This window comes from Hakea prostrata, chromosome 6 (genome assembly GCF_041222555.1).
Source record: "Hakea prostrata isolate BN-2017 chromosome 6, UWA_Hpros_2, whole genome shotgun sequence".
Lineage (NCBI taxonomy): Eukaryota > Viridiplantae > Streptophyta > Magnoliopsida > Proteales > Proteaceae > Hakea > Hakea prostrata.
In genome coordinates, this window is record NC_142605.1 from 451427 (window position 1) to 463690 (window position 12264).

The window sequence follows — 12264 nt, forward strand, 5'->3', positions numbered from 1 at the left end:
AGCAAAGTAGATCACCTTCGGTTGCAGAGAGAACCAGCGGATAGGGGCTAGTCTGGCCGGAGAAGGTTGCCGGCTCGCTGCAACTCCTGTGAGTGCATCGTTGACCAGGTAAGTCTTGGATTTTGAAGGGAAGAAGAAGAAAAAAAAAGAAAAGAGGCATGGCCGGAGATTAGGAAAGTCAGCTCCGATTGCTGGAGAGGAAGAACACTGCCGGAGATGATGGGAGATCGGTGGAGCTCTTGTTGTAACTTGTGGTGAAGAAGAAGCCTTTTGTGATTAAGGGTTTAGGCTTTGTTAATTTGTTTCATTTTTCCCCCTTTTTTTTAATTATGATCCCATCAAGCATTTCAGTATCCTTTCGACCGATTTCATAAAGATTGGAATCAGATGGTCTGAAAAACATCAGCCTTTGATTTGGCATCTTTATTTAAAAAATTTTAAAAATTAAAACAAAAGAGGTGGATGCTTGGATGCCAGGGCGTCTAAGGAGTGCACCTGGATGCCTAGGCGATGCCTTGGGCACCAAGTGTCTGTTTTTTTGTACTTCCATAAGGCGACGGTCACAAAGAAGCCTTGGCCACTGCCCAGACGCCTAGGCAATGTTTGGTAACTATGATTCTTAGGGATCCTATGCTTGCTGGATCTGAATCATCTGATTACATCAGGTCCATTCTGCAACAGTAAATTAGGGGTTCAATGTATACTTTCAATATCCACAAGTAAATCCAATATCAACCAAGCTATTAGCCAAGTAGGATTATTTGCAACAACCCATATAGAAGTTCATGCATATTATATTGCAGGTTGTGCTTCTTTTGGTGGAGAAGGATTGTGATCTGGGTTCCTGAGACTGGAATTCCCTAAACATTGACAATAACTCATTTTGAGAAGAACTCATTTCCCCCTTTTTCTTCCCGTGCTGATCTACAAACACTGACAGTAAATTGATGATCTGAGATCTTAAAGTTTCAGTTAGCTGTAAGTTACATCACACAGAATTATTGATAGTTAAATGATACTTTCAGTCGTCCAAAAAAACGAATAGGACTTTCAGCTCTTTGGTCTGGAAGTCCTGCAATTTTCAGTTAGTCTTTCATTTTGTAGGTATGACTGTTGCATCAGTATACTATGCTTATTTTTTTGTTGATAAAGATGCTTGTATTGTGTTGATTAATATCTTAAGTGAGTCATTCAGTATGTAAAAGCATGTATCTCTAATTCAGGGAAACTGTGAGAACTTCTGGTAATAATTCTGACTCTGATACCTTGAAGAATAGCCAGGCTTCAACGCTAACTGTTTCCTCCAATTTTGAGGTGAATGCTCATTTATTTAATATTGTTCTAATTGGATCCATTTCTGATTCAATTAGTTATGTCCTGTTTTTGGGCCCAATGCACATCATTTATTGTTTCTTACCTGAACCAGCATGCATTTATGTTCTTCTAGTTCTTATATACTAAAACTATAGTGACCTAATCTTTGTATGAATGTTTTGCAATAATTTTGTCCTTGTAGATGGATAGTATATGACATTGATCAGCTTGTTATGGATCATTATCATATTGTTCTGATTAATTTATGTAGAGTTTCAATTGAATAGAATATTTTAGTATCTATAGGTCAAGAAATTTGAGTGATGAATGGGTCCTCTATGCTTTAGATGGTTTGAATATGCTAGCGTACAGAAATATCCTGTATATAGTCGCACATGTGTAAACCAGGAACCAAGCCAGGATCTTTACCCAAATGTGAATCAGTTTTAGAGTTGGAGCAGGGTGAAAATGCATAACCTATGGTAAGGGTTTTAAGTTATTTAGTTTCATGACCCATTTCAAACCCATTGAATGCACTAGTGAGAACTCTTGCCAATGTTCCCAAACTCTAGGATCCGATTGGTGTGCGTACTCCACATCATCAGAAGCAAACTCAAATGGTAGGAATGTAGGATCAATGGAAAGAGATAGAATGCTTGCAAAAATGACAAGAAGGGGAGACTATGCTATTCCATTTCTCGATTTACAAGGTCACTTGATCTTTACATGTATACTATAATGGAAGTACACCCTGAAAGAGGTATACATGGTACAATTCTCGAGGACCAAGTAAATTCCACAACAAAGAGAACACGAACATCCACCACTCATTTTATACCCTCACACCACATGAAGCATGTAGTCTAGGGAAATGTTGACTACACCCAAGGGACAATATCATACGTGCCTACCTACCATAGGTGTTTAGAGGGCTTAAAATAGGCTGAACAGCAATTCCCAGCCCCAAAAGTCCCTTAAAACTCATCTAGGTGATCGAGTTAGGTTGAGATGGAAAGAATTTCTCCTTCCTTGATGAGATCTCATTGAGGTCTTGCAAGATCTCGGTTTTTTAGCCCAGCATGATGGCCACTGAGAATAAGTTCTTGAACCATGGAAAATACGGTCAGCAACTCTATTTCATGGAATACCACTAGACAATTATCTTACCCCATCTCATCTCTGAACTACTCACATTTTGCTTGAGTCAACCAATGAGATTGCTCACATTTCACCTCCAATGGTGGGAACACCTAGCCCCTCTGCTGGTAACAGAGCAGTACTAAGGATGTACTTAGCCACACAAGCTACTATGATGTCATACATGATCTGGGGTACGAACTATAGCCTATGCCACAGCTATACAATTGACCGTGGATGCAAATCAATAATCAAGGAAAGTATGCTTACAATCAAGGATTGGAATCTCAGTTTTGAGATCAGTTTCAACTAGGCTAGAAACTGAGATATAACTTGAAACGTTTCCACTTAAGTTTCAACAGTAAGATTTGACTCTTGTATAATGTGTTTTTCATCTGATTTCTTGCCTCCTACTTATTTAAATCATAATGAACGCAATGGGACTGGTATTTTGCTAAAAAACCACTGAAAAATTATCGTTCAAGTATACTAACACATAAGAGGTTTTATGAAATACCGACTTTGTAAAATTGAACAAACTGTATTGCATACATGAATTTGTTGATAGAAAATTACATATACAACAAAATACAACAACAAAAAAGAATGTTCTAGGCTTCAATTCCAAGTTGTACTCCAAATACTAGATGAAAGCTTCCCCTGACAGGTTTTGTCTAAATTTGTCTAGAAACTAATTCATTGTGTTTCTATAGGGGGGATCATCAACATAATGTAGATATTCCATCTTACGAAATGTGTCATAAACGAAAATACTCTATATGACACCCACTCAAGCCATCAACAAAGCAAATATCAAGATCATTCAAGCCATAAACAAAGCAAAAATAAAAAACAAATGGCAAGTTTGGAACAAAACGTGCAAGAATCTTCTGAAATCCCCAAAGGAGGAGTGGTGTGATTGAAGGCAAAGGCGGTACTGGCTTGGGTGCAAAAAAGGTTGAAATCACAAAAAACCAGCCAAAAAAAAATGTTTTGGGTCAAAACTTAATGTGAAAAATTTGGAGGAAGCTCTTGAAACCTGCAAAATATTGCAAGTTTCAAGGTTTCGACCCATCTCGGTCAAATCCTGGTACTTTTTTGGTTCCACCCAGATTTTGTTTTGTTTTTTTCGAAAACCGAAATCTTGTTCAAAATTTCAATGGTTTTGACCGAAATTTATACTACGCTTACAATAGAATGAGGATTTGCCATGCTTTCACATTCTCTTCATTAACAACTTTATTGGTAACATTATATTCAAAAGTAATATTGGCACATGCTTACGTTGGCACTTCTCACTACACCACCATCACCATTCATATCTATCTCAATCGTGCACCATTGTAAGCAATGTAAATAATCTATCGTCATGCCAGGATGTGCATATCCTAGCATTCAAGTATTGTCGTTACAATATACATGCATGCATGACCAAAGAATAGTGCAAGGATTAGTGATGATGCATGAATGTCCTAGATTCTCACCTACCAGGTAACGCTTTGTTAGTTGCACTTGAGTCTGCTTCTTATGTTTCCAATGACTCAACTGTCCATAAACCTTTGAATCATTCCTCAACTGTCCATATATTTCTATAGTAGCCCTTCCATATCTGGGTTGTAGTATCAAGTAATAGGTATCCACAGGCAATATTTGGATGCATGGAAATATGGAATTTAAAAGGAATGACGTAATAAGAGAGTCATTGGATATTTATTTATCTTGAGAAACACTTGTGGTGGTAGGTTTGATAGTGGTGCCCGTAATGTGTCCAATAAGTCCTCCTCCAACGATAGTCAGATATGCAAATCAAGACTAGATCAAATAATTTGTTCCATCAAATCTTACCGAAAGAGTAGGAAGAGTAAGATAATGTTCGGAGCTACTGAGAGCAATAGTACCATCGGTGGTTGCCATGTTTGCAAAAAAATTGTTGTTGTTCTTCAGTTTTCACCCTTTTTTACACAACTGAAATGTTGCAGAATTGAATAGCCTAACCACCCAAATACATCTAAGGATTCATAGGATAAGGAACAACAGTTTTCTTTCTCTCTCTCTCTCTCTCTCTCTCTCTCTCTCTCTCTCTCTCTCTCTCTCTTTTTCTCCTTTTTTTGTTTGGGCTAGTGGAACCGCATATTAGAAAGGAACAAAAAGAGTCATGGTTTGGTTAGGGCTGGTGTGATCTGGTCCATGTGGTGGGTTCAGTGGTTGGGTTAATTGGTTTAATGGGTTAAAAGCTTTGGTAGATATAGGTTGGGTGCGATGGGGTTTCTGAAATAGGAAAGAAGATGATATCGCAGCGTCTGGCAATCGGTTACTGTAAAGGGAAAAGGTGCTTTGATGACTGCTCAGAAGGTAATGGGTGCAGAGGCGATGGTGATGGTAGGTAATGGTCACCTTCTTCTACCTTCGAAAGGAGAGCCCTGTGTTTCTATGCTTCCTAAATAAGAAGTTGTCGAGGCTTCGACAAGAGAAACCAAGTTCTGGTGGTGGCAATGGGTTTGGTGGAGGTGATGGCGAAAAAAAATAGTTTAAGGTCTGCAATTATTTTCAGGTCGCGGAACCATGTTCTGGTCGTGGAGGACACAATTGTGGGAGAAAAAGGTTATAGGTCTAATGCTGGTGGTGGCAATGGGGTTCTCCAATTCTTTGCAGAATGCAGTGGTGGATCCCGGGAGCAACGATTACGGTGGTGGTGGGTTGGGAAAGAATCGAGAGAGGGACATAATCGAATTTTCTTCTTCTTCTCTCGCTTTTTGTAATAGACTTTTGGCTCTGATACCATGTTAAGAAAATCAATTGTGGAAGAATGGCTTAGCTTGATTGGTATTCCCAAGCCCTTTATATAGAATAAAATGAGAAGATCACTATTACATAAATACCTCACTTGGGCAATTAGAAATAGAAAATTACATGAACCAAAACTTCTAACAGAATTGAACTCCTAATAGAACTCAATCAACAATAATGTTTTTTAATAATTAGAAACATTGTAGCATACATTTCTATTTTATCTATCATTTCTTTAATATTTGTGAAGATGAAAATTATACTTTTTATATACACAGGGCCTTTGCACTTCAAACGAATTGACAGAAACTTTGAAGTGTACTTCTAATACTCCCTCCTTTTTATTTTTTTTATTTAAAAAAAAAACATAAAAGCTTAGTTTCATACGTGCCACCAAATGAGCTAAGGTGCTTGGCTACCCCTTTGGTTTGCCTTGCTGCCCCTATGGTTTGCCTTGCTACCATGGAAACCTTGGTGGGAATCCTGAAGGAAGATTAATGTACAGAAGTAGCAATGTGGCGTGAGGTCATTAGAGAATAGAACAGATGCATCAGAGAAATATTTAGCTGTCCCTGATGCACTCTACAAAGTGATCACATGCTGAATGCTGACTGGTGTTTATGACTGTCTAGGCTGTAAGGTTGCATTGCATGTTTTGATACATTAATTGATCTGTTTCAATATCATGATGGTACTTTTGTTTGACATACAGCTAATAAAGTTTCCTTTTGTGCTCAGGCCCAGCCCCGGAGATCACGTAGTCCTTTGCCTTATGTCCAGCCTACATCTTATTCTGTAGTTTTTCGTCCTGATGCATTATTTGTTTTGCTGAGGAAGGCATATAAAGATTATCATCTCGGAAGTGTCTGCCGTGTGGTATGTGCTCAATGATTATCATTTCTTTTTTGCCAGTGGTTAATTACTGGTCTTCTTGACTTTCAACTTCTTTTGTAAATTTCATGCTATGTTTCAGGCCTGTAGAGTTCTGCAGAAGCTCATTGGTCCCATTGCATTAGTAGAAGCCCCAAACTCATCAAGTGAATTGGCATCTTCAGTTTCTGATGAGATACTAAAACCTGAAGGAGACAACAGTGTTCTTTTAGCTGATTACTCTAATCTATTTGGAGATGAATTCAGGATACCTGATGATAATTGGGACGCGAACTACCTTAATCTCTTGGACATTGGGGCAGTGGAAGAAGGGATTTTACATGTTCTGTATGCTTGTGCATCACAGGTGGGTTTTGGTCTTGCACTGGAATTGTTGTATGTGGTTCTCTTAATGACTCTAATTTACTGTGTATTCAAAATAATAAGGAAGCTGTAATATGATTCCACTGATTTCTGTGGCTGTTGGCCTTGGTAATCTGTCTTGGAACCTAGGCCTGCTTTGACGAGGCCTAGGAGCCCATGGCAAGCAAATGCCATATTTAGGTCAAACTTTAGATCATAAAGTCTCTCTCTTTTTTTTTTTCTTTCTTTTTTCTGGGGGAGGGGGGGAGGTGTTGTGATGTGATTGAGATTCTATGACATTAAAGAGTTGAAATTTGACAACTGAAACTTAGCACATCCAAAAGAAAGACCATCTGGTTGTAAGTATGGGTGCCTTAAAACAACAGCAACTGTTGGCCTCAAAACCTCCTGTGTTTCTTTGTTGGCTCGGCTATGTCTTATAGCTGTGTAATAATGTTGGCTCATCATGTTGCCAATGTTTTAGTGTGAGAACATCCTGACTCAACATTTAATTCAGTGTCATGTGTGCTTTTAATATATATTGTTGACCTCTGACCTTTTAATGGTCATGTCTTGGTCCTCAGTAACTGAATTACCTCCAAGAGGCTCGCAAAAGTGAAAAGGTTCTCCGAGCCGCTAGGGTAGGTTCACTAGCACCTGTGCATCAACGGATCAACCTCTTTCCTCATCAAGTAAAATGAGCTTGCTGCTCTCGTGTATTCCAATTATCTTTTTTATTTTGTTTTTTATTATTATTATTTTTTGTGTGGGATGAATTGTGTTTTCCATTTTATTATGCTTCATTGGTGTGTTTGCTGTGCTGATTGTCAGAGAACTTTCTCTCCTTAACTGAAAACAATGTTGTAGAATGCTCTTAAAGTAATGGAAGTTTGAAAAAAGATACTCAAATATGCCAAGGAATAGCCACATAAAAGAAAGTCTACTCTATATATGCAAAAACTGTATGAATTATAGATGTTGGTCTCAAAAAAAAAAAAAAAAACCAGTAAATTTTATGAAATTTAATAATTTTAAATAAGGCTGAGCCTTCAGTATGGTACCTGTAGAACAGTTCAGTGTCTGCTGAAGAACGATAATGTGGACTGGATTCTCAGTAGCTAGAACCCGCTCCATATGCTAGGGATAATAATTGTAACCCTCTTTCAACTTTCAACCATATTTTAGAATTTTCAAAATTTGAATTTATTTTTATATATGTATAATTTAGTTGGAAGAAAAAGATGCTTACAAAGCTAAACCCCGAAATAGCAGGTATGAGTCGTATGACGACCGGAAAACAGATACTATTCTAGCAGTAACAATTCAGCCTTTGTAACCCCTCTGGAAAAAAATTATGTCCTATCTTATTCTTTGATGGAAATGGTGATGTAGCCTCGAAAATCTAATTGAGGACCAGTTACAAGATCAAGTAATTGAATTCATCTGGTAAGTTAGGGCTTTTCAAGCCCTGCCATTGTGGCCTGAAGGAGCTGCTTAGGGTTTTATGAAAGGCATTGTTGGGTAGGTGCTGCTAGGGCTTGTAGGCTTAGGGTTGAAGAAAAACAAATCTGAATCCATTTATTTTCCAACTCAGGTTCAAATTTCAAGTCCAGGGTTTAGGGAAAATCTAGGGTTTCTAGGGGGTGGAGTGGGTTAAGATTAGTGTTGAAGCAATAGGAGGGGAAGGGGATGAAGTATCCACAAAGGGCAGGCATTTGGGTAAGGGGATTTAGAGATCTGGGTATGGAGGACAAGCGTTATCGGGTTTTGGGGAAAGAAGATTAAGTGCAGGTTTTAGGGCTTTGCTGGGACAATTGAGGTAAAGGATGGGGATCAAATGGTATGTAGTGTAGGGGGTGATTTTCCCAGAAGGGGGGGGGGGTGAAATTTGGGGAAGGGGATTAGGAGATATGGGAATTAGGGTTTGGGGGAGAAAGAAGGGATGCCGCTGGGATGGGGAAGGGATTTTAGACTAGCTGCGATGGGAGGAAGAGAGGGGTAAAGGTGGAGTGCTTTGCTTACTTGGTGTAGAGCTTGAAGAAGACAAATCAGAGTAACAGATGAACTCAACTAGGCTACTGCAGGGGAGGCAACCCTCAATCACTCAATATCTTCTTCAAGCAATTTTAATAATTGTCAAAACGTATTTGATTACATGCGTTGGGCTATATTTATAGCCTTTCATTGAAGGATCCTACTAATACTTTAATTGGAAGGCAAAACAAACATGGAGTTCTGTTCAAAGGGAACTCCTGACTAAATAAATTGCAAACATAAAAGGTGTTTCTAACTTAAGATGGAATCCAATTTAAGATATAATTCCAACTTGACCCCTCCTAACTACACTATGACTCTTTTATAACCTAATGAGGACTAATTTGAATACCAAAATAAATAAAGACTTGGACTCATACTAACATGCTGAACCCAGCTAACCCTAATTGGGCTTATCGAGGACTGCCTAAATTATCAAAATGCCCCTCTTATGATTTGGTTTTTCTTCACAGCCTAAGGGTGCTGGGGCAGCACCCAAGGCCCTGTTTCGGCCCTGGAGGTTCACATCAAATGGTTACTGAAACCTTGTCTTGAAGAAATTTAAAATTTATAATTTAAAATTTTCATATTTTTAGTATGATGATCTGGTGAAATACATTTTGATATTGAAGTGTGGAAGCATTGATGTGTGGGGAGCATGGACTCAATGCTGAACGAAGTATGCTTGGATTGGGAAGTCAACCAAGGACCAAAACTACGATGATCCATACAAAGATGAACCAAACTTGCTTCTTTAGAACAAGGGACTGTGGGGACGACTTTAGAGAGATGGAGTGGTCTGATAGCTTGGTTTCTTGAAGGGCTTGCTTGATGAAGTGGGATGTGCTGGTGGTTGAGTAATATTAGGGAATAGAGGTCAATGGTGGTTATAATGAGAATTTTGTATGAAACATTGGTAGACTGTAGAGGGGAGGTAAAAAGGAAAATTCTCATCAAAGGAGGACTGGTTTGGAAGCCTTGGATGGATAAAACTGAAGGTAGGTTGAGTTGCAAGTTCTTCTTTAGTGAAGGTTGCTAGGGCTGTTGAAGGAGGCGGGCTATAATGGTTTCTTGGCTAGCAAAGGGATTTGTTTGTTGTAGTTGATAACTTGATATCCGGGGGTTGTAGTTGTTTTTGGACGGGTTCTACTGGTAGGTCCGAACTGTGGGTAGGCTTTATTAGACTAGGCTTTCCAAAAGTGAAAAACAAAGGGGAGGTGGTGGAGGATATGATGATGGAGGTAGAGGATCTGAATACTACTCATCCAATCTGTTTAGTGACTAGAATTTACTGACTTGGTGGTTGGCTTGGATATGACTCACCATGGCCATTTGGCTGACTCACCAAGCTTCAGCCCAGGTAACTCACTGGGTCCAACTTCATCTGTAGCTCTCGCAATCAAGAAAATCAAATCAATTGTGCTTTTTTTTCTTCCCTTTATTGGGTATACAAAAAATTCTACTCTGGAATGGAATTGAAGTCTGCACAACTGTAGGAATGAGAATCAAGCTAGGATTAGAACTCCATTAGTAGCTAGGAGTATTTACTAACATTCTATTAAAGGATGAGTCTAGCCTTTTTTAGCATGTCACTAGAGGATAAAACTAATGGCCTTTTCTCCAATGTGTGGGAATTAGAAGGCTGGTCCTACTGGGGCTCAACACCCCTGCCTACTTTACTAATATGGCTCTTAACATCCTACCAACTCTTTCTTACATAGGAAATTTGAGTTGATTCAATAAAACACAGCCCTCTTAAACACAGGGGCTGTTTTATTTATTTACAAGTAAAAACACTCAAAATAAGAAAATAACTACCAACCTTTGGCTGAAAATGGAAGCTAATTGCTGTAACTATTGAATGAATATAGTATAAATTTGCTGGGCAGCAAATTAGGCATCAGGCTAGGCTGTTGGCAAGCCTAGGGCCTTCCTTGGACTTCTGCCTGCAGGGCACCAATTCTGAGTGTGCTAATCAGGAGCTGGACGCATCAGCAGGTGTTCATGATATGAGATCTGTCATGCTTTGAAGATGTGGGCAGGTGGAGTCTTGTGGTCTGTTCCCTTGTTCATTCCCTTAGTGACCCTGTAGTTATAATAAGCCTTCATGTGCTTTTACTCTGATTTCAATTTGATGGACTCATTCCTATTTTAACATTGATGCTCTCCCCCACCCCAAATTTTTTTTTGCAGCCTCTGCTATGTACAAAGTTGGCTGAAAGTAGTTCCAACTTATGGTCTGTATTGCCTCTGGTGCAAGCACTACTACCAGGTACTACACATCTTCCCCGCCTTGTTCATCTTTTTCTAATTTATGAGTTTGCATTCCTGAAATTACATGCGAAAGAGTTCTTGGAGTTCTGCAGATTTCCTTGTACAGATTATTTTTGCAACATTTCTCTCTCTATACACACATATATGCAGCATCTCATGAAGAAAGCAGGGAATAAATTGCTTCCAGAACTTGTTGGCTTTTGCTGTATATTTTGTGACCATAAGCAATAGGACAGAAGGTCAGTCAGCAATCTAAAAGACAGACCATAAAGAGAAGTGTAGGTAGAAAAATCACCGACATTACATTATAGTATGTGTGAAATTTCATCATTCAAATTTCCTGTGATTGCCTTGATATTTTGGTCTAATGTCTTGGCATATGAAGATTTAGATGTCTGCAAAAAATTCTTGGAGGCCTAGGGTTGCTTGCCTGAGTCCTAGGGACCCCTAATTCAAACCTGGGTATTTTGATAACTTTACCAAATTGCGGGTGTCTTAGGTCTGGTTCCCAAATCTATTTTTGTTTTCTTAATTGAGTCTATATTTTGCAATTTATTTAGGAGTCCTTGTTTATGTTGGATTCTGAGTTTGTGACGAAATCCAGTAAAGTTGTCATAGTCATTGCAAGAATCAAAATCTACTCTTTTAATTTTAATTGGAGTCCTCTAGAGTATGTTTTGAAGGTTCGTTGTGCAAGTTAAAGTCCTAGTCAATTAGCAATTAGAGTTAGAATTGGTTTGCCAGTTAGAGTTCTAATTTGTTTTCCAACTTTGAGTCCTTTTATGATTTCCCTTTTTCTTTTTTACCAGCCTTAACACTTCAAGACTAAATTCCAGGAGCATTTCCATACATTGAAACAGGGGTCCATGTCAGTGGCTGATTACATCCAGCAGTCTGATTCACTAGTCTCTAGGATAGGGACTCGAGAAAGCAAATTGCAGACCATGGCTTCATTCAGGCTTGACCTGAAGTATGAGATACAGGTGGCCCTAGGTGTGGCAGACATATAGGACCGTGGAGACTTGTTTGATAAGGCCCAACTTGTAGAGACTGCTTTCCTTAGAAAAATCAGCCCTGTCAAGACTTCAAAGGGACCTCACCACAACCAACCCTTACACTTCATCAACTGCAGTCCCCCCTTAGCTGTTGCACCCTATCAGAGTAAAAAACAGTGCTCCAGTGTTCAGCAACAATCCAGGAAAAATTTTCTACTGCCATGGGAGAGGACACTTTGCCAGAGAGTGCCCTAAGAGAGGAGGACTTGCGGTCTTTGGTAACATCCAGCAAGGTCCTAATGGAGAAGCAGTTTGCCTTCTACTTGAGCTTGAACCAGAAGAAGAGTAGCAGGAGGATTTCTTTGATCTGGAGGCCCACTTAAATGTCATGTCAAAGATATTAGTTGTGGACACTGAATGTGAAGACTGGAGGAGAAGCAGTATCTTCCACAACAGATTTGGGGCAGTAAGATTACTTGCACAAAAAAGG

General features: G+C 39.1%; 1 protein-coding gene across 5 annotated transcripts in view; it reads left to right on the forward strand.

The window, feature by feature from the left end:
* Positions 1-12264, forward strand: part of LOC149012070 (uncharacterized) — a 124659-nt gene that overhangs the window by 40258 nt on the left and 72137 nt on the right. For all 5 annotated transcript variants that reach the window (XM_089157797.1, XM_089157798.1, XM_089157800.1 and 2 more), the window contains 4 exons: positions 1224-1314; positions 5977-6114; positions 6212-6475; positions 10699-10777. In XM_089157797.1, the coding sequence (XP_089013923.1) occupies positions 1224-1314; positions 5977-6114; positions 6212-6475; positions 10699-10777 (572 nt within the window). The remainder of the gene's footprint in view (positions 1-1223; positions 1315-5976; positions 6115-6211; positions 6476-10698; positions 10778-12264) is intronic.